The following is a 21,668-nucleotide window of genomic DNA, read 5'->3' on the forward strand; positions in this document are numbered from 1 at the left end:
GGCTGCCGAGGGTTGAGCTCCTCCTCATCGCCAATCGGCTGCCGGACGTCTGCAGGACACAAGCATACTTACTTATAACTTGCATCATTCATTGGGGTTTTCTATTTTTGTATATTTTATACTTTTGTGTTAATTGTTGTGTAGCCCAATCTGGGTTTTATAAGTTGACTTAAAAATATTGGACCAGAGATGTAAATTTGGTGCAAGCATGGCTTTAGATCTTAGATATCAACATACAGTATGTGCACATTTGCCATCGGCATGAGAGGCGACCTCAGTCCGCGTTTGTAAATGTAAAGTAATGTTGGAATAAAATCAACAGTATGTGAATAGAAATTGGAAAGCTTCCTACCCATTCGCATCTGTTGTTCCTTACCATAGAAGGGCAAAACGCAGTCAAAATGAGGGAGAAAAATTCCCTCGCAGTGGTGAAGTTGTAAATTGGCAAAAATGAAATTGGTTGAGCTTTAGTATTTTTTTTCCTCTCTTTTCTCTGAATATTTACTTTTACTCAATTATTTGCATGTTTCTCTATTTGAGGCCAAATTTCTAGGCAGTAACTCAAGTATAATTTTTGGCTATCCTGGCCTACCCCAGTTAATCACCGCAAAAAACCTTGTTTACACTCACAATAGATGCCAGTATAGAACCATGGATTTGCCGATTTTTTTTCAATATTTTGAAATCGGTTGAAAAATCATCCCTTGCTTTTCAATTGATGTAAATTATACATGGATTGAAGTTATTTGCGGGCCAGCCCAAAAAATAAGGAAGGAGAGCAGAAGTGTCATAACAAGGAGGGGGAGCCGTAAAAAGTGCATCCGCCATCTTGATTTGTTGAGCGTCGCGAACCACATAATGAAGCAGAGCTCGCCTTAATTCTATGTCGCAAACACAGTAAAAGCAGAAGGAAATTCCACACAGAAATTGCAACAGTTACGGAGAAATCAACATACTTTTCACATTTTATGCCTTTATTTACATTTTTGACACAGAGAAGATGTACAATTTGTACAGTGGGGCTGCCAAGATTAGCCGATTAGTCACAATGACGTTGACGACCAAAGTCATTTATTTATGTATTTATTTATTTATTTGGCGCTTTGTCTCCCGCTGGCTGGATGTCATGTCTGTGAGTGACGCACTTGCGCAGTAGTGGTAATTCGGGCCATTTGCGATGTAAACAAAAGCATTGGGTAATGGTTACTGAGGCGTTAGTCCGCAAACTCACCAGTAGTCAGCAACTAGCCTCTCTGGTCAAGAAGAGTGAAATATGTTTACAAGTATTTCTTTTGATATTTATAGATAGTTTTATAGCATTTATAGATTTACTGCTACTCTGTCCCATGTGATAATTTGTTACAGTAGCCTATAGGTTACACTATGGCTCTATTTTGCTACCTTTGCCACTTCCTGAGAAGTTGCATTGATGTCCGATTAGATGTCCCTTTTATATTTAATTAAAAAATATCACATTATTTTAATGATATTTAAAGCACTATCGACTTTTCTCACTACATTTTTTCTCATATAATGTTATCTTTCATAATTGTCTGTACTCTTGCCGTTTATTGCTCTCAATAAAAAAAATACAACGTTCTCGAACAAATTCTAAATAAGAAGGACTAAATATTTTTTAGCTTGAGAAAATGATTTCTGTATTTAATAATTGTCCATTTTCTTGACAAATATCCCTTATTTTATTCATTATATTATACATTTATTCTCATTACGACTCTGAACTGTAGAATAATATGTTATATTATTTTCCTTCATTTTTTCCCTTAGTGCTCAATAACACATCCGCAAGATGGCGGATGTGTCTTAACAGACAAAATGTATCTGTCAAACCACCACAGAAGAAGAAAACGCGGAAATCGCTGAGTCGAAAAATACAAGCGAGAGGGCGATGTGTTGAAATCCCCACAAAAGATAACATTAAAATGTAAAAAATTAACTTTTTCGAGTAAGAGAAGAGAGCGGGCGACAACGGCAAAGACGGGACGCAGTTTTTTTCCTCTCAAATTGTACAAGGTGTGTTCATTGGTTACTCTGAAAAAAGGGGAGGATGAGCGTTCTGCAGTGGCTCAAAATCGTAGCGTAGTCGTGATATTAAATGTAGAAAACCTTACTCATAACAGTTGCTCTTCAAGCTTGGTGGATAAAAAATGATGAATGAAAAAGAATGGAGAAGCTGAGGCACTCTGTTAGTACACTGGTTCCAACCTTTACTGATTACCCAGAATGCTCTTCTTGTGGCCCTCTTGGTAGGGAAATTCCGGCTACCAGTGTCATTTGCGATTATTCGGAGAGCAGAAGAACGTCTGCAATGCCTTCATTGTGTGTAATCGTGGGCTGTAAAAGATATTACAAATCAAGGATTAGAAGCCCAGAATAAGTAGTAATAGTAGTACCCCCTCGTATTTAATATTTTCATCTCGTTAGTTAGACTACTCTGCAAGAAAAAGAAAACACTGCATGGTTTTGTTGTGACCAGCATGCTGCCGTTGTCCTGCTAGTAGCTGACGAGATCAGCACAAAAACACAACAAAACCATGTTGCATTTTGTTGATTTTATTTTACACGGGGCAGCAGAAAAGGTTAAGAACCCCTGTTCTAAACTTTGCCATTCATCCTGGCAGAGGCTTCTCAATAACACGACACACCTGACAATTTTTGTAATTTTCACATCCTAACGTGCCAAAATGTCTTAAAAACAATCTTTCAAAAGTCTTCCGATGTTATGAGAGTAGATACGCGTCATTCATGTACTTCAGCAATTTGGGGGCAACAAAACGCATTGGGAGGTTCGTCTTAAATTCGATTTTAAATGGAATTTGAAAAAAGTCTTAAATTGAACTACTTCCCTTAAGCTGCAGTAACACTGTAATAAGTTGGACTTGCGGTTTAGGCGACTGGCAGAGTCCTTTTTGTGTCTTCATTGTGTGTCGCTTGTGTCCTGCAGACATGCAGCAGATGATTGTCCGCCGAGAAGAACGCACGCTCCCTCATGTTAAAGAGGAAGAGGAGGATCCACCGCCCTTCCACATCAAAGAGGAGGAGGAGGAGGCTGATGTCACCAAGTTGTCTAATAAGAGTAAGTAAGAAAACGTACCTCTGTATTTGAAAATTAAAATGAAGTAGAAATAGCCGTGCATAATGCAGAGGGAACAAAAAGGATTATCTCTAAATCTAGATCTGATGATTGATGGAGGTCTGTGTGGCGAGCAGGCACTGGCACATGTTAGCTTGTGTATGAATAAAAACATTTTTTCCATTGAATTTTTAATTTTCAAACAAAATATAGATTAATTGATACATTATAAATGCCTACTATGTTGAGTTTAAATACATAAATATGAACATTCTTCTTCTCATTATTTTTAAATTATTTTTAGTAAGTCACAGTGTGCCATCTCTGGTGAGCTATTTTTAGAACCGACTTGTGAGCTACTCATATTGTCCTTGGGGGCTAACTGGTACCCAATGGCACTGGTTGTTGTTGTTGTTGTTGTTTTTAGGAACAATGCACATTAATAAACAAAGCCAAAAAGCATCCAGGCTGGAGTTAGCACAGTGGCTAAATCTCTCTCTCTCTCTCTGTGTCTGTAAAATGCAGATGGGAACTTTCACCGGTTCTTTTATCTTGTATGCTCGCTATACTAATAATAACAACCAGAAGACTGCATATTCTCAGTTGAACTATTTATTGGATGCCAGAAAGATTGAGTACGAGCTGCGGAGCCTTTTCGGCTGAATACGGAAGAAGGGCTAATCTATTCAAAATGGTCTCTTGTCATTAGCTTCAAAGAGGTGGCTTGTTTGGTTTTTGATGGTCTCTGCAAACAGCCAATCACATTGCACGTGCCCTGCTTATAAGTCCCCTCAAAAATGGAAAGAAAAGCTCATTAGCATTTTAAAAGCATGGTACCATTGCATTTAGTGGAATTGCAATATAATTGACTTGTGTTGCTTGCATCTAGCAGACGTCCAGCCGGAAGAAATTCACTATCAGCCCAAGGTGGAGAGCCCCAGTTTGGAGCGGGAGCATCCGCGGCCCTCCCACATAAAAAAGGAAGAAGAGCAGCCGCAGCCACCCCGCATGAAGGAGGAAGAGGAGGAGTTGCCACTGAACGTCGTCGTGAAGAGTGAAGACGATGAAGACGATGAAGACGAACCGTCCGAGTGGTCACAGCTGCACCATCAAAGTCCAAGTGGAGACAACTGTGCGACCCCACCGCCAGACAACCTCTTCGCTCCGTTGTCAGACAGTGACGACACAGAGGAACCTTTAAGGACCGACGCGGACTGCGAAGGTGACGACAAAGAGTGGGAATGCTCTGAAAAGAAGACAACCCTTGGCAGGAAGAAAGCGTCACAGACGCATAAAAAACGTGTTATCTGCTCAGCTTGCGGTAAGAATGTCGTTAAAGAGAAAATTATTCGACACATGAGAACACACACAGGAGAAAAACCCTTCAGTTGCTCAGTTTGCAATAAAACATTCTCCTCAAGGGATTATGTGATCACGCACATGAGAACGCACACAGGGGAAAAACCTTTTGGTTGTGCGTTCTGTAATAAAACATTCTCGCACAAGTCGCACGTGATAACACACGTGAGAATACACACAGGGGAAAAACCCTACAGTTGCTCAGTGTGCGGCAAAACATTCTCGTCAAAAGATTATGTGAACTCGCACATGAGGACGCACACTGGAGAGAAACCCTTTAGTTGCTCATTGTGCGACCGAACATTCTCTCAAAAGCCACATCTGGTAACGCACATGAGAACACACACAGGAGAAAAACCCTTTAGTTGTACCGTTTGTGGTAAAAGCTACGCTCATAAGAACAGTTTGACTTCACACATGTGGGGACACTGCTAAGTGAAGTAAATGCTCCATTTTGTTGTACGGTACAGGACAAATCATCTTGTCATCTTCATCGTACTGCACAGCTGATTCGTCCTCGTGATCCTCTTCACTCGATTTTCGTTCACTGGTAATGATTTATTCATGTTTGTGTTGTGTTGAGGCTTCACCGAGAGAGCGATGAGCTGTTTTATGCACGTTTTGTTCTCTTCTATTAAGGCACTTAGGATTCTCGCTTCTTTGTAGCCATTTTTCTTACTCTACTGTCTAATCTTGAGTCGTCGCCAATACCCCTGCAAAATGGCGGCTGGTCAGAGATGCTTTGCCAATGGCATAAACTAATAATGGCCTTCTGCTGATGTTTTACATGAGTGTTTATTGCTACCAGTGTATGTATTGCACAGTTACATACTATCAAACACTGTCTGTAATAACCAGATCCTGAAATGTAGATGATGTGTGTTTTTTAAATAAAGAGTACTAACGTTCACTGTACATTGAACTGAGTTGGATAAATCATTTTTATGTTCTGTGATTTATATAAATTTAGCAATTAATAATAATAATAATGGCAATCACTCCAATAAAAAAAATTATCCTGTTTATGTTCTGTGATTTATGTAAATTTAGCAATTAATAATAATAATAATGGCAATCACTCCAATAAAAAAAAAGAAGAAGAATTTAATGAGTCAGCCTAGATTGGGGAAATAATAATAATGTATCGGACTTATACTGACGGAAGCGTGGCTGCCAGTGTGCGCCTACGGCCACTTTGACCACCACCAAACATTCGCACCTTCCATACATGTTAGTGTTAGTAGCACTGGAGGCAATGTGGGTGAAGTGCCTTGCCCAAGGACACAACAACACATGACTTGAGGAGAGCGATGATCGAACTTCTGGTTACTGAACGACCGTCTCTACACCCTGAGCCATAAATTGTTGAATGTTGTGGAGAACACTACAAAAAATGTCCATTATTACTACTAATAAATGCTGCCATTACAGAATGTACTACATTTAATCTGGGTAGAAATATTGATATTATACAATCTAATTATCTTGTGAAGCTATATTTTGTGCCAGAGAATGAGAATGTGCCAAGTATGACGTGTAGTGAGATTTAAAAAAAAAAGGAAAAAAGAAGAAGGAAAGAAAAAGTGCGCGTTCACGTTAATGAAACTTGATCAGTCCACGTTCACTGTAAGAGCAGCAGATGAACGAGAAAAACCTCGTGTATCATGTAACTCGCATATATGGCTGCATTTTGTAATAAATACAAATGGAACGTGTATGTACAGTTTGAGACTACGCGTAAAGACGTTGAGAGCGCTAGCCCTTTCTCTAAAGATTTGCATGTTCAGGTTTGTCACCGAAGGCGTGCCGTAGATATCCAAGATAACAGTCTGTGTTGTACGCATGCGTTAAATTGAATTAAAAAGAAAAAAGAAAAAAAAGAGATGGCCTTAATTGTTTTGTTCATTTATATCGCTCAATTCCCAAGTAACATTTTCAGTGTAATTTATAGTGTTAGGAAAACGCTTAAATGGTCGTTGACCAACAACAGGCTTGGCGAACAAATGTGACGTCATCAGTCACGCGACAGTAGTCATTTGATACCAGCTCCCGAACAGCGGTGCTTCTGTATCACTTCTTAACCATTTTATTCGTAAAACCTCGGGAAATGTGGAAAGAGGTGCACGAGGAGGATGAGGAGGATGAGGATGAGGAGGAGGAAGATGAAGACGAACTTTGTCGAACGGGAGAGGAGAACGAAGCAAAACGACGACATCCAGTAGCTGTTGCCAAAACTCGAATTGTGCTTCACATCGAAGGTAACATGTCCACTAGCCTTAGGTTCTGTTGTACACTCGTTTCAAGAGTCTAATGTTGCGGTTTCTTATTACATCAGCAGAAATGTGAATGTGTAGAAAAAAATGAATGTTTCACCACTGCAGTGGACAATAAAAAAAGGAGAGATTGTACAGTGCAAACGCACAATATGCAGTTCACTACACTATAAGCTGTTGCCACACGTCTTGTTTACAGTAAATTTGGAACAGAACTTATTTTTGATCTGTTCTTTTTACATTAAATAACACTGAAAATAGCTGCAAGTCAGCCAATAGACAGCACAATTGCATCTTTTGTCTTGACACTCATTACTCATTACCCGAGGCAGCTGTTATGTTCATGCGTTTGGTTTTGTGACAGCAGCTGCAGTCTCATTGCATTCCATATACTTCCTCCACACAGTTTGGCCTCTTTCTTGCAAGGAATAAAACGTTTTATTACTTTGAAAATATTGCCACTACGAGGGATTTCAATTTTGCTACGGAAAAAGAGATATATTACAAAATAATGTATTTTAGAGATTCAAGTAATAGCACTTTTTTTTTCATTTGAGTAATTCCTGACATCAAGCACCAGTACAATTCAAATATTGTCCCATTTATTGAGCATAAATTATAAATTGTTCAAAACATAAACTTTATATATACCTGTATATAACATTTCTTATACACAGAATAATTTGATGATTTCCACCCCCCACCACCCAATATTTATGTACTAGCTTTTTTTTTTACATTATAATATTGTTTATTTGCATCTAATATTTTTTCCCATTCTGTGCTATTTAAAAAAATTAAAAAAATTCCACGATGTTTTTTTATTTTATTTTCATGTTTCAAATTTTAGTGTATTAATTTTTTTAGTGTATTAAAATATCACATTCATTTCTGATCTGTCCTTTTTCCTCCTAATATTTTTGTTACAATAATAGCTTTATTTTTTGTGTTTCTTTTTCTAAAATTGAATTATTTTCATGACATTTTTTCTCTACTTTTTCACAATGTGGTCTTTTATTTATTTTTTTAGTCACTTGTGTCCTCCAGATGCCCAGCAGCGGATTGCTTGTCAAGTCAAAGAGGAAGCTGAGGGTCCACAGCCCCCTCAACGTAACAATGACGAGGAGGATACACAGCCCGCCAATGTCAAAGAAGAAGAAGATGATGAGTTCCCACTAACTGTTGTGGTGGTGAAGGGTGAAGACGACCAAGACGAACCACCCGAGTCGTCGCAACTTCATTGCCGCAGTCCGGGCAGAGACCACTGCAGAGGACCCGCGCTGTCACATAGCGACGTCATAGAAGATACCAGCGATACAGATGACGACAAACTCTCCGAAAAGGGGACGGGCAAAGGAGGGTTCAGCTGCTCCGTCTGTGGCAAGAGCTACGCGTACAAGTGCAGCCTGACGCGACACACGCAGACGCACACGGGGGAAAAACCCTTCGCCTGCTCCGTTTGCAATGCCAAATTTGTCCGAAAGGTGGCGCTGATTGCGCATGCCGCCACGCACACCGGGAAGAAATTGTTCGCATGCGCCGTGTGTGGCAAGAGCTACTCTTACCAGAGCAGTCTGAACGCGCACATGCAAACGCACAATGCGGAGAAGCCCTTCAGTTGCTCCGTGTGCTGCGAAGGTTTCATTCAGAAAGTGGCTTTGATTGCGCACATGACGACGCACACGGGAGAGAAGTCGTTCTCGTGCTCGGTGTGCGGGAAAACTTTTTCTTATAAGAGCAACTTAAATATACACATGCGCACACACAAAGAGGAAAAGTCCTTCAGCTGTTCGGTTTGCGACAAAAGATTCTACCTAAAATCCATTATGGTGTTACACATGAGAACGCACAGCGGAGAAAAACCTTTTAGCTGCTCCATTTGTGGTCAGAGGTTCACGCGGAAGGTAAATATGATTAAACACAAGAGATCGCACACGGGACTAAATGACACTCCAGATGTTTTAAATTAAAACTGAAAGTTCTATTTCAAATCCACTGTGGTGTTGTAAGGTACAACAGTATGTGTGTGTATGTTCAATGTCTATTAAAGTTCACATAAATGTAAATATGCTCACAAGTTTATTGTTTATCACATATGTGCTGCTTTTTATTCTGTTGTCTTTTTTTGTATTACAAATCTGAATGTTTTGTATTTTGATTATTGCTTTGTTATAATAACTGCAACGTTTGTGTTTGCGTCATATATTTACAAATCTACTTTTATAAGTAAATTGCATCTATTTGTTGTTTACACTCTTGGTAAATTAGCTGTTCTTATCGCCTCTGTCCACGTTTTCAATACCGGAGAAAGATGGCGGCCGTGGTTATGAGTGACTGTTTTTATTTCTACATGTACGTTAATAAGTCATGCATTTTCGTTGCTCTTTTTTTGCAATATAAACAACAACGGCTCTTTCCCCATTTTCTCTATTGAGACAGTAGTCGTTATACCGCAACAAGATGGCGCCGGTTCGACGCCGCTGATCCTCTGCTGCGTAAAACTACCCCCGAAGAAGAAAAAGGCGGAAGTATACGTCTTATCGAGACGGAACGAAATTAAGCTAAGCCGAATCGAGTGAAAGCGTCAAAATGTTGAAAGATTTGGTAAGGGAACGGCTAATTGCGGCCGCTGACGAAATATTCGTTCTGTTTGAGAAAACAATAGCGTCGTACGAGGAGGAACTTTGTCGAAAAAGAGAAGAGAACGAGCGACAACGACGAGAACTGGAGGCTGTTCGCAAGACACACATTGGGCTACCCAACGAAGGTATTTACATATTTTAACGCAACTGTTTAGCTTTGGCGGATAATTTTTTTTGTTCTTTTTAAATTGTGTCTACAGAAACGCGCGTCGGTAAGCTAGGTCATTTTCCCATTGAAATTAATTTAAATTGCATTAAAACGTTCCAGCTCCCATAAGACACTTATGTTTTGTAACAGTTATATATGCTCGCCTTGGAGTAGCAGTAGTATGAATTGAAATTACAGCTGGGTTACACGTTGACAAAATATCACATGAAGCCAAAACATCTCACTGCATTGTCATTGTGTTGTTTGCGTCTTGTAGATGTCCAGCAGCTGATTGCTGGTCAAGAACAACTTCAGGGAGGAAGCTCCAGTTTGCAACAGGAGGGTCCACAGACTTCTCACGTTAAAGAAGAGGAAGAGGAGGATCCACAGTCCCTCCATGTTAAAAAGAAGGATGAGAGGCAGGAGGATGAGGAGACACTGACCGTGGTTGTTGTGAAGAGCGAAGACGATGATGATGAACTACCTGAGACATCGCTGCTTCAGCATCACGATCCAAATGGGGGGCCACCACCAGATGACCTCTTAGCTCCAATGCCGCACAAGGACAACATAGAAGAACCTTCAAGGAGCAATGCAGACTACGAAGGTGACGGCAACCATAAAGAACACTTTGCCTGCACATTGTGTGGAAACATTTATTCTTATAAGTGCCAGCTGACTACACACATGAGAACGCACAGTGGAGAAAAACCCTTCAGTTGCTCCATGTGCCATAAACGTTTCACCCAAAAGGTAAACATGGTGACACACATGAGAACGCACACCGGAGAGAAACCTTTCACGTGCTCGGTTTGCGCGAAAAGTTACTCCTACAGGAGTAACTTGAGAGATCACATGTGCACACACAAAGAGAAAACTTTTAGTTGCTCCGTTTGTGGGAAGAGATTCACTCAGAAGGCAAACATGGTGACACACATGAGAACGCACACGGGCGAAAGACCGTTCACATGCTCGTTTTGTGGCAAAAACTTCTCGCAAAAGCCCACCATGGTAACACACATGCGAATACACACGGGGGAAAAACCTTTCAGTTGCTCCGTTTGCGGTAAAAGCTTCTCCCACAAGAGCAATTTGAACGTTCACATGCAGTCGCACACGGGGGAAAAACCTTTCAGTTGCTCAATTTGCGGCGAAGGCTTTATCCTCAAGGTGGCTTTGATCGCGCACACAGCAGCGCACACCGGAGAGAAATTGTTCACGTGTTCACTTTGTGGCAAAAGCTTTGCGTACAAGAGTAATTTGAACGCACATGTCCGCAGACACAAGGACGAAGGGAGTAGTAGTTTACTTGATGATGAACTGACGTGATCAAAGGTTCATTCTTGTGGCGTCACACTTGGGAAAAAGTTGTTTTATCATGTATCCAGGGTAGAAAAGTAGTATAAAACGTGTGGGGGGAAAAAAATCTACTACAATGCACATTGTATAGTCACTGCATCCGGAAAGTATTTACAGAGCTTTCCTATATTTTTTTTCATGAAACATTGAATGTTGAATAAGAAAGACACAGATTTGTTTGTATTATTGTTGTAGTCTGATTTATGACTTTTTGACTTATGTTCATGCCACGCTTGTTTGGCAGAATTTTGTGTAGAAGACTGCTAAAGAGTTGTTGATACGTGTATATGTGGTCTTATTTTTTTATTTTGTTTTTTTGAATATAGTAATCTAAAAAAAACTTTATATGATGTGGTGTGTCAATAATAAAAAAAATCAATTTTGGAAAATGGCTGTAATTTAACAAACTGCAGTAAAGTCCCGGAAATACTTTCTGGATGCGTTGTCTGCATTATATTCTGTTGTCTTTACTGCACATTTGATATTCTATTACTCTCTTTGTCTTATTTAATGCCATAATTGCAACTTTTTCATCTCAACATCAGTCAAATTTTTGTCATTTGTAATGAAGCCTAATCGAATCAAAGTGGGGTTAATTGTGTTTGTGATGTACTGATTTGATGGCAAAAGCCAATTAATGGACTGAAAAATACACATGAAGAAAAATGTAAAGATGAATGGTTGCAATGTTGATTTTCCTCCACCGTATTTCCAAAGTTTGTTTTCCATTTGGTTGTTTCACATCAAGAATTCTGTGGAATGTCCTCTGTTGACAGTGTGTGCTCACATTATTTGAAATAAATACGAGTCACGACCACAGCTCTACTTTATTCTTCTGTTCTCTTGATCTCGAGTCGTCTTCAATACCGCTGCAAGATGGAGGTCCTGTTACACTGTGGATGCGCCCTTCGGGCTGAAAAAGGCAAAATTCGAGACAGGTAACCTGTACTGTTGGACCTGGTATAAATAAACTTATATGTATGCTCATACAATAACAAGAGTTTCCTCTGCTCTGTTCATCTTGAACAGTTTCTCTACCGCCGCAAGATGGCGGTAATTTGACGCCACGGATGCGTGGTTCTCTAAATCCATCCCTGAAGAAGAAAGAGGCGGAAGTGTTCGTTGCTCAAGACGGAACGTAAACGAGTCCACAGCAAAGTCGAGTGAAAAACATCGAAATGTTGAAAGAGTTGGTAAGGCAGCGACTAATTTCGGCCGCTGACGAAATATTCGGACTGTTTGAAAAAACGATCGCGTCATACGAGGAGCAACTTTGTCGGGCGCGAGAGGAGACCGAGCGACAACGACGACAACTGGAAGATGTCAAGAACCAAAGCGTGCAACGCGAACAAGGTTTGTTCATATTTTCACCTTGTACAGACAAATATCGTGGCTGGGAAAACTTAATTTACGTTTATATTGGTACGACATGATGATACGTACTCAGTCAGACGGACTGTTATCAAAGAATAGCCCCCAGCGTATTATTTTGCATTCTGCACACATGAATTCATTCAGAATGTCCAGTGAATATGATATATTTTATTTCAAAGTTTTATGTTCTTTTCATATTTTAGCTAGATATTCTTGCCAACTAGTGAAACAAGATGATTCACGTCGGACAGTTGTGTGCATTTATATTGTGTTTTTGTATAGTATTTATGTTTTTTTTTTAATAAATGTGTTCTAATAATTTTGGTATTACGTTCCAAGTGGAGTTCTTGTAGGCTGAAATGTGAAAATGTTTAGGCAGTTGAAGCCTGAAAGGTAAATAAAGAATTCTGCTATTGTCACGTAAATAGGACTCTTTCAGAGTCGTGTGACAAAAGTGTCTGACAAACTGAAATAGATTCCAAATTCTGTCGATAAGAATAAAAGTAGCAAGCATAATTTAGCTCAATGTAACAGAGTAAAAGTAGTAGTACAGTAGTTGTCTTCTTTACCAAAATATTAGTAAAAGTAATACAAGAAATTGTAATAAGTATGTTCATGTTGTTTTTCTTTTGGTTCCATGTAGATTACGGAGACTTGTTAAATATGAAAATGCTTCCGATCAATGTCTGACCAAGATTGATTCTGTGTACCATGCTTCTCTGAAGTATAGTATTAAATTAGATAAATAATTTATCTAAAAAGTGCAATAAACTCGCTAATCCTCACCTCTGCTTGAGACTAACTTATGGCTTACCTATACTTGCTTGTGTCCGACAGATGAACTTTTGGAGAGTTTCAGTGTGGAGCAAGAAGATCCACATCCCCACTACCTTAAAGAAGAAGATGAGCATCCAAAACTCCCTGACATTAAGGAGGAAAACGAGGAGGCAGACATCAGCGAGTTGCCACTGACCATCGTCGTCATGAAGAGTGAAGACGAGGACGACGAGAAACTGCCCGATTCGTCACAGCTTCATCATGGCAGTCCAAGTGGAGACCACTGTGGAGGACCGCAACCGGAGAACCTCTTGGCGCCACTGTCACACAGCGACAACACGGGAGAACCTTCCAGGAGCGACACAGACTGCGAAAGTGACGACCAGCGTAAAGAACGTTTCACCTGCTCGGTTTGTGGCAAAAGCTACTCTTACAAGTGCAACTTGACTCTCCACATGAGGATGCACACGGGAGAAAAACCCTTTAGCTGCTCCGTTTGTGGCAAAAGCTTTCCCAGTAAGTACAGTTTGAATGTACATACGCGGACCCACACCGGTGACAAACCCTTTAGCTGTTTGGTGTGTGGTCAGACGTTTACCCAAAGGGCGCACATGCGGGCGCACGCGAGTACGCACGTTGGAAAGAAATCCTTCAGCTGCTCAGTTTGTGGCAACAGATTCTCTCGAAAGATTCACTTGGTGTCACACATGAGAAAACACACTGGAGAAAAACCCTTTAGCTGCTCGGTGTGCGGCGACACATTTATTTCGAAGGTGGCTTTGATTGCGCACACGGTAACGCACACCGGAGAGAAACCTTTCACTTGCTCAACTTGCGGCAAAAGCTTTTCCTACAGGAGCAATTTAAACGAACACATGCGCACACACAAAGAAAAAAACTTTAATTGTTCGATATGCTGTAAGCGATTCACTCAGAAGGTGAACATGGAATCGCACATGAGAACGCACACGGGAGAAAAACCTTTCTCGTGCTCGGTTTGTGGAAAAACTTTCTCTCAGAAGCCCACCATGATCACACACATGCGAATACACACGGGGGAAAAACCTTTCAGTTGCTCGGTTTGCGGCGAAAGCTTTGCGCAAAAGGGCTCCTTGATCGGACACGAACGAACGCACACGGGAGAAAAGCCTTTTGCTTGTTCCGTTTGCGGCAGGAAGTTCTTTCTCAAGGGGAACATGGTGTCACACATGAAAACACACACGGGGGAAAAGCCTTTCAGTTGCTCAATTTGTGGTAAAAACTACTCTCATAAGAACAGATTTAAAGCGCACACGCAGACACACAAAGGAGAATAAACACTAACCTGCACAGTTTTGCGAAAACATACATGTATTTTATAAACACAACGCAATGAAATTGATGTTGTGATTGGCTTCCTGTTTCCAAGCAGAGAGCAAAAGACCCACTTTTGGTCACATTTTTGAAAAATAGTTGCTGAATGTGGCAGCAAAATTGCTTAAACTGGCAACACTTAAAGTGCTTTTGTAAACTAACTTTTCTTTGGTTGTAACTTGGAAGCAGTGAACAGCAGCAGTCACATCAATGAACTATGGACACTGCTAAAAAACAAAATTAATTAAAAAAAACAACAACAAATACTCTCACATAGATGGATAAAATTGATTAATACTTTTGCCCCATTATCAAATTATAAACATTTTATTACAGTTGAGTTCCTCTAAGTTTTTTTTTTTTTTTGTAGGCTTGATTGACTTCCATGTTGTTCTAAACATATTTTCCCATTGTAAATAACATATCAAGTTATCAACTCTATTTTCATAGTGTAACAGCTCGAAATAATGATTAGAAAAAAAGAACAGACAAAAATACGACGGCATATTAGGACCACATATAAATATATATATATATTTTTTTTTAGAGGGCGGGGGCAATATTCAGAGAAAAAAACTCGCAAATTTGCCACTTTATAAACTCCAAAATTTACGAGTTTATTAAGTGGCAATTTTTTTTCTCGGAATATTGCCCCTGCCATCTAATTTTTTTTTTGTTATTTGTGGCCCCAATACGCCGTCGTATAAAAACTATTTTAAAACTTAACAAAAAAAAATACAGATGCATATTATATTGTATATATACACACTACTGTAGTGTGTTACTGTTTTGTATCATGATGTCAGTGTGCAGTAAATATAACATAATCTTTTCTATTCAATAACATGTCTTGTATTTTATTGCATTGTAATGTTTAAATTGGTTCAGTGTTTTATTGTATTTAAGGTGTTCATGTTATTAATATAACTCAGTTTTTATATGTCTGACTGTATATTTATGTTCAGCACCTTGTATGCAGCTTTGGTTGTTTTTAAAGTGCTCTATAAATAAAGTTGAGTTCAAAAGAGAAACAAATTCAATGTCAATTTCGTACCCTTCACGTGCTTTTATGCTCGCCTCTTTGAGCCGTCTTCAATGCCGCCTAAAGATGGCGGCCACATGACGTGACTAGAACTACCACCGAAGAAGAAGAAAAAGCGGAAGTTAGTGTCAGTGCGTGGGGGTTGCGAAGGGGATAAATGGCAAAATGTTGAAAAATTTGGTAAGAGAGCGGCTGAATGCGGCCGCGGATGAAATCTTTTGGCTATTTGAAAAAATAAATTTGGGTGCCACAGTCTATGCTGATGGTGCACTACTTAGATCAGTGGTGTCTAAACTTGGTCCTCAAGGGCTGGTAGTCATGCAGGTTTTGGATGTTTCTCTCCTCCAACACAGCTGAAGCTCATCGGTAAGCTCTGCATAGGCCTGATAATGTTACTGTTGATTGGAACAGGTGTGTTGGAGCTTGGATACCCCTGACTTAGAGGCTGCATGCATCTGGTGGAGCAAGTGGTTCTCCATTCCCACGCCTGTGTTAAATTGAAAAAATTCAAATTCAAATTTATGAACGAGTCAAATTCCTGTTCAGTCCCTCTCACATTCTAGTAAAAATCGTTTGGACAGCTTCTGCTTTCCAATATCGTCCAGCAGTTGTCAACACCGCCTCAAGATGGCGAGCGCGTGGCGTTATAGCTGTGCGACTGTCGTCCGAAATAAACCACCACCGACGAAGAAAGCGGAAGTTCCTGACTGTTTAAATTGCCGCGTGAGGACGACAAAAGGTGAAAAATCGTCAAACATGTTGAAAGATTTGGTAAGAGAGCGACTGATTGCGGCCGCCGACGAAATCTTCGGACTGTTTGAAAGAACGATAGCGTCGTACGAGGAGCAACTTCGTCGAGCGAGAGAGGAGAGCGAGCAACAACGACGACAACTGGAAGCTATTTCAAAGTCACAACTGTTGTTGCACATCCAAGGTGCGTTCAAATGTTCACGAGTTGTTGTTTACGTTTAGCTACCCTGAAGCGTTTATGGAAAGTCACAAGGAGAATTAACGCTTCGATGAAATGGGATCGTAGAACTGTGAGGCAGACCACTTGCTGCCTTGAGAGAATCATCATCGTGTTTACACCTAAATCAGGCCCATAATTTGTACGAAAAATGTTAATACTTATTCGCATAACATGAGCTCAACTGCGTTTCTGTCGCTTGTGTCCAACAGATGTGCAGCCGCTGATTGGTCACCAAGTCCAACAACCTCCCCCTCAGCTGCAAGAGGGCACCACCAGTTTGGCGCATCCACAGCCCCTCCATGTTAAAGAGGAGATGGCAGCTGTCCACATGAAAATGGAAGAAGAACCGACTGAGTTGCAACAAATGACACAAATGACGGAGACCAAAGGAGACCACCACGGATCACCACAAGCAGACCCCCTATTTGCTCCGCTGTCTGACAGTGATGACATTGATGAACTTTTGAGGAGCGGTACAGACTCTGAAGGTGAGATGAAAAAGGTCACATAAACAAACAAACACTTTTAATTAATACGCTTTTCCTTACATGAAAATGGTTAAGTTTAGCCTCTGTAAGTCACAATTTGATAAATGTCGTATTTTTTTCAAAAATCTACACTATTGTCAATTCATTGTGGCTGTTATTTTACAAATTATTTATTGACCAATCTAAAGTGTCGATAATGGCTTGCTCATCCCGTTTTTTGGGGTCTCCGTAAAATTGGCCGTTTTGGAGGTACAAGGGTTCGGTCCGACGCCAGCGATGTGCACAAAGTAATTCAGGTTAGAGAAGAAAGAATAAGAAAATTCCATGGATGCAAAAAATTCAAATTATTTTTTTTCCAACTGTGTTTCCTGGAGAACCCACGGGGTCAAATTTGGACCCTATAAATTCTGCTACTCAAATAAGACCTTTGTAAGACCTTTTTTTTAGTTTTTATTTAATTTTTAATTTTTACAAATTTAACTTCAAAAGTCCAGAGTGCCACTTCTGACCCCTGCATGGGGCCATCTCGTGGATGAATATTGCACTTACATGAGCTAGAGTGGTGGTGACAAGTTTGGAAACTGAGACCATTTTTGGATTCTTTTCGGAGACAATGTCTGACAATTGCTCCTCGACAAAAACAATCCATTGATGAGACGATGGTGCCGTACAAAGGTAAATTTGGTGGCATAAGGCAATATATCAAAGGAAAGCCCGGGGATTCAAAGTGTGGGCGCGCTGTTGTGTCACTGGCCTCCTGCACGACTTTGACATATATCAAGGAAACGGTGGTGGCAGTGGACAAAAAGGGCCAAAAAAAAGAGTCAGTTGGGAGTTGGTGGAGACATTGTAGTGAAGTTATGCGAATCGCTTGCAGAGAAAGTCAATTTCCTGATTTTTGCTGACAATTTCTTCACTTCCATGCCCCTCATTGAGAAATTATTGGCAAAGGGGAATCTACTACACAGGAACTGTGAGGGAAAACCGTCTGTCCAAGTGCAACCTGATACCTGACAAAGACCTGTCCAAGAAAGGCCGTGGATCCTACGATTTATCAATTGGAGTCCAACACCAACACGGTTTGTTTGAAATGGCAAGACACGAAAGCAGTCCGTTTGATGTCAACATATGCTGGACCAGAACCTTTTGAGAAAAGCTCGGCGCTGGGACAAGTCCAAAAAAAGAGCACTTCATGTCCGTTGCGGTGATCAATGCATGGCTCCTTTACCAGCGCGATTGCGAGGCACAGGGAATCACTGGATCTAAAGTTCTCAAGCTTCGCAAGTTTCAGGGTTTGGTTGCTCAAGGTTTGGTTGAAGTTGGAACGGCAAGAAAGCGGGGTAGGCCATCAACTCCTAGCTCCTCCTCCCCCTCATTCCCGCCACCACCAAGATTTGTTCGAGTTTATCAGAGTGCAGATGTCTGTTTTGACCAAATCGGCCATTGGCCTGTCAAGGAGGAAAATCGCCGTCGATGTGCCGTGTGCAAGGACCTCAAGACTGAAATGCACTGTGAAAAATGTGCAGTACCTCTCTGCATTAACAAAAAGAGAAATTGTTTCAAAGACTATCACAATGTCTAGTGTGAGTTCTGACAGATTTTTGGATAAGAAAGACCAATGGTGTTTTTTTTTTCCAGCAGTGATTTTTGTCCCTGTGTTCTTGTTTCCATTGGCCAAAGTGTGTTTGTACATTTCAAAATCCAGTTCTAAAATGCAACAAATAAAACAAAACATTTATATTGTTCAATGTAGCTGTGTATTTGATTATTTTCTTAAATTCTAAATAGTTTACTGACAGTTTTTGTTATTCCGATTTTTCGAAATGATACCCCTAAATCCCAAAGGGTCAAATTTGGCCCTAATCCTAAATTAGGGAATAAAGGGTTAAAATTGAAAAAAACATATTTTGGTGTTCAGTGAACTTAACTTATAGCAGTCATTTAATGTATAATTCATAATTTTCCAAAGAAGAAAAGGGTTCTTGGGTTCTCCAGGGTTAAAATAAAATAAAAAATATTAATTGTGTCCATGGCATATTTCTAACATGCACAAAATACGCGTAATTTGTGCATGAAATACTCATCTGTAGCCAAGAAAAGGGGTATAACGTATGCACAAAATACAAATTTGTGGAACTGTAAGGTTTAGGCGAGAGACTGTGACTTACTCCCAACTCTGGTTGCTTGTCACCTACAGAAGAACTTGAAGGAACCTCCAGTTTGGAGCATCCCCAGCGCCGCCGCATTAAGGAGGAGGAAGAGGAGGAGGGGTCCAGCATCAGCAACTTGCTGCTGACCGGCGCCCTCGTAAAGCGCGAAGACGACGACAAATCGCCCGATTGGTCACCGCCGCTGGATGATCACAGCCCGCTGGCGCGCGCGCAGTCACGCGTGACCGCCCGCGGCAGAGAGAAATCCTTAAACTGCTCGGTTTGCGGTCACAGATTCTCGCGGAAGATTCACCTGGCGGCGCACATGAGGAAACACGGGGGAGGGAACCCCCAGAGCTGCTTCGTTTGCGGCGAAAGGTTTAGTTCAAGAGTCGCTTTGATTGCACACACGGTAACACACACTGTTGATAAACCTTTAGTCTGCCCAATTTGCGGTAAAATCTTCTCCTGCAAGAGGAATTTAAGCGATCACATACACGCGCACAGAGAGGATTCGTTTAATTGTTCAATTTGCGATAAGCGATTCACTCAGAAGGTGAACCTGGAATGGCACATGAAAACGCACACGTTACAACAAACGTTCACCTGCTCGTTTTGCGGCAAAACCTTCTCTCAGGAGTCCAGCATGCTGACACACATGCGGATACACACGGGAGAAAAAGCCTTTGCTTGCCCCGTCTGCGGCAGGAGGTTCTGTGTCGAGGCAAACATGCTGGCGCACATGAAAACGCACAATGGGGAGAAGCCTTTTTATTAGGGATGGGCGACTCCTGATGCAAGGTAAAGGCTGTGCAAAATTCTGAATTCCAGAATTCAATTTAGTAGATTAATTTGAATAGACTACACTCCACAGGATGTTGAATTTAATTTGAATGACAGGAAGTCATGTTGAAATCAATGCAATTCAGAGAAACTCGTTCTCATCACATATCTGTGAGAAGGAAATGGTGTATTTCACTAGTGTGCTCCGAACAAAATGCCCAAAATATTTGGGCAGCCATTTTAAAGCCCTAATATTAAAGAAAGGTATTCTGGGAAATGCAGTGCCGTTCATGACTGCACTTCAATTATCCTTCCTGCGATTAGAACGTCTTCCTGTTTGCCACCTCAATTAAAATTCAAGAATTGATTTGGAACTTAGCAGTCATCAGAATAAAAGAGAGACGTGATTGAATCCTGTCCTGCCGTGTCTGGTTTATTTAGCAGGAAAACGCCAGAAAACATCTTAAACTCGAAACTATTTGTAGCCCGCCTTTTACTCAGCCTCCAAGAAACAACATTTTAGGGTTACACCTAGAAAATAGGTACAAAACAGACATTGTTGTTTTATTGTTTCATTTAATTTTAAAAACAAGTAAAATGTCAAGTTTGTGTCTTACTTGCTTTTACAATAAAGACAATTTGGAATCTGACCTCTTAGCATGTTTTCTCTGTCTATGCACTGTTGTATTTACTGTCTTTGTTATGAATTTATAGTTTTAACTGTATTTGTTGTCTGTTTTGATTTTTGTTTTTTACTTTATGTACGGCACTTTGTATGTAGTTATGTTTTAAGTGCTCAATAGTTGAGGTAAGTCGTCAATACCGCCTCAGGATGGCGACCGCGTGACGCTGCGCAATCTCTTGAGAACCACCACCGAAGAAGATGGCGGCAGAAGTTAGCATGCGGCAGAAGTTAGCATGCGAAAGGAGGACACAGTTGGACTTTGTAAAAAAATAATAAAAGCGGAGAACGAGCAACAACGACAATTGGAAGCTGTTTCCAATGAATACACAGACGGTTTGTTCATCCAAGGTGCATCTAAATGTTCACAAAACCTATGATTGAATCTTTTTTTAAGAATGTGTGTCAAATGTCAGACATTGTACTAGACAACACCTTACCGGTGACGCTATAGCAGTGCACTAATTGTGAGTTCTTATAAAACCTATCGAAAAGGGAATTTAATTAATACCGAAGAACAACAAAAACATGAATACAACTACTATGTAGAACTGTGGAAGATATACATTTTCCTTTCTCCATGTTGTTAATTTCAGAGTTCTAAATATAACTAAACTAGTAAAATAATTCCTCCTTAGGTAAATATTTGTTCATTTCAGCTTTAAACAGGTAATTATCAATAACGGACATTGCAGACCAAAAACAGATTTTGAAACGATATTCCATTTTCCATAGCTCTTGACCTAGGACAAAATATTATTCAAGTTCTCATCTATGGACAATATTGAGCTTTTGTTGAACCTCACATGGATGTTTTTATTTTTATTTTTATGTGAGCGGGATTATATTTCAATGTTTCATGTTTTGATAATGGATAGATACATTTAAATGTGCCAATTTTGAATTGTCCGCCAAATATGGCTACTTTTCCCCTTATTCAAAGCATGCAGCAATAACAACACCTTTATCCACTCAGGGTGCCTTGCTATTTTAGTAAAAATATCTACGGTATTTAATATTTATCGGCATTAATAGCAACACACACTTACCTACAGTTGTGGGAGTAAGAGCTGTGACATTTTGATGAATGCTTTGAATGGTGACAAATAGCACCATCTAGTGGATAAAATATAACCCGGATAACCTGTTTCTATATTTGTAGGACCATGATGTT

General features: G+C 40.3%; 4 protein-coding genes across 4 annotated transcripts; all 4 read left to right on the top strand.

Moving 5' to 3' along the window:
* Window positions 1-1,874: 1,874 nt before the first annotated feature.
* On the top strand, window positions 1,875-8,792 carry LOC147173312 (uncharacterized). Its single transcript, XM_086075724.1, has 6 exons — window positions 1,875-2,034; window positions 2,966-3,097; window positions 3,984-4,883; window positions 6,227-6,240; window positions 6,486-6,711; window positions 7,774-8,792. The coding sequence occupies exons 2-6, from the start codon at window positions 2,968-2,970 to the stop codon at window positions 8,694-8,696; spliced, it is 2,193 nt and encodes a 730-aa protein (XP_085931850.1). The 5' UTR covers window positions 1,875-2,034; window positions 2,966-2,967; the 3' UTR covers window positions 8,697-8,792.
* Window positions 8,793-8,929: 137 nt separating this feature from the next.
* On the top strand, window positions 8,930-11,694 carry LOC147173313 (uncharacterized). Its single transcript, XM_086075313.1, has 2 exons — window positions 8,930-9,493; window positions 9,794-11,694. The coding sequence occupies exons 1-2, from the start codon at window positions 9,316-9,318 to the stop codon at window positions 10,843-10,845; spliced, it is 1,230 nt and encodes a 409-aa protein (XP_085931439.1). The 5' UTR covers window positions 8,930-9,315; the 3' UTR covers window positions 10,846-11,694.
* Window positions 11,695-11,990: 296 nt separating this feature from the next.
* LOC147173314 (uncharacterized) lies at window positions 11,991-15,397 on the top strand. The gene is made up of 2 exons (XM_086075298.1): window positions 11,991-12,228; window positions 13,087-15,397. Exons 1-2 carry the CDS (start codon window positions 12,054-12,056, stop codon window positions 14,340-14,342), a joined length of 1,431 nt encoding a protein of 476 aa, XP_085931424.1. The 5' UTR covers window positions 11,991-12,053; the 3' UTR covers window positions 14,343-15,397.
* Window positions 15,398-15,557: 160 nt separating this feature from the next.
* Window positions 15,558-20,462, top strand: LOC147173315 (uncharacterized). Its single transcript, XM_086075300.1, has 4 exons — window positions 15,558-15,787; window positions 16,030-16,355; window positions 16,601-16,879; window positions 19,077-20,462. The coding sequence occupies exons 1-4, from the start codon at window positions 15,753-15,755 to the stop codon at window positions 19,805-19,807; spliced, it is 1,371 nt and encodes a 456-aa protein (XP_085931426.1). The 5' UTR covers window positions 15,558-15,752; the 3' UTR covers window positions 19,808-20,462.
* The last annotated feature ends 1,206 nt before the right edge of the window (window positions 20,463-21,668 follow it).

The sequence above is a fragment of the Leptonotus elevatus genome, chromosome 5, assembly GCF_054856555.1.
Source record: "Leptonotus elevatus isolate MCC_2025b chromosome 5, RoL_Lele_1.0, whole genome shotgun sequence".
Taxonomy (NCBI): Eukaryota; Metazoa; Chordata; class Actinopteri; order Syngnathiformes; family Syngnathidae; genus Leptonotus; species Leptonotus elevatus.

Coding starts and splice junctions, on each gene's coding strand:
- LOC147173312 (XM_086075724.1), top strand. CDS start 2,968: ATGCAGCAGATGATTGTCCGCCGAGAAGAACGCACGCTCCCTCATGTT. Junction 3,098..3,983: donor CACCAAGTTGTCTAATAAGA/GTAAGTAAGAAA, acceptor GCTTGCATCTAG/CAGACGTCCAGCCGGAAGAA. Junction 6,712..7,773: donor AATTGTGCTTCACATCGAAG/GTAACATGTCCA, acceptor TGTGTCCTCCAG/ATGCCCAGCAGCGGATTGCT.
- LOC147173313 (XM_086075313.1), top strand. CDS start 9,316: ATGTTGAAAGATTTGGTAAGGGAACGGCTAATTGCGGCCGCTGACGAA. Junction 9,494..9,793: donor CATTGGGCTACCCAACGAAG/GTATTTACATAT, acceptor TGCGTCTTGTAG/ATGTCCAGCAGCTGATTGCT.
- LOC147173314 (XM_086075298.1), top strand. CDS start 12,054: ATGTTGAAAGAGTTGGTAAGGCAGCGACTAATTTCGGCCGCTGACGAA. Junction 12,229..13,086: donor AAGCGTGCAACGCGAACAAG/GTTTGTTCATAT, acceptor TGTGTCCGACAG/ATGAACTTTTGGAGAGTTTC.
- LOC147173315 (XM_086075300.1), top strand. CDS start 15,753: ATGTTTCTCTCCTCCAACACAGCTGAAGCTCATCG. Junction 15,788..16,029: donor AACACAGCTGAAGCTCATCG/GTAAGCTCTGCA, acceptor ATCGTCCAGCAG/TTGTCAACACCGCCTCAAGA. Junction 16,356..16,600: donor ACTGTTGTTGCACATCCAAG/GTGCGTTCAAAT, acceptor TGTGTCCAACAG/ATGTGCAGCCGCTGATTGGT.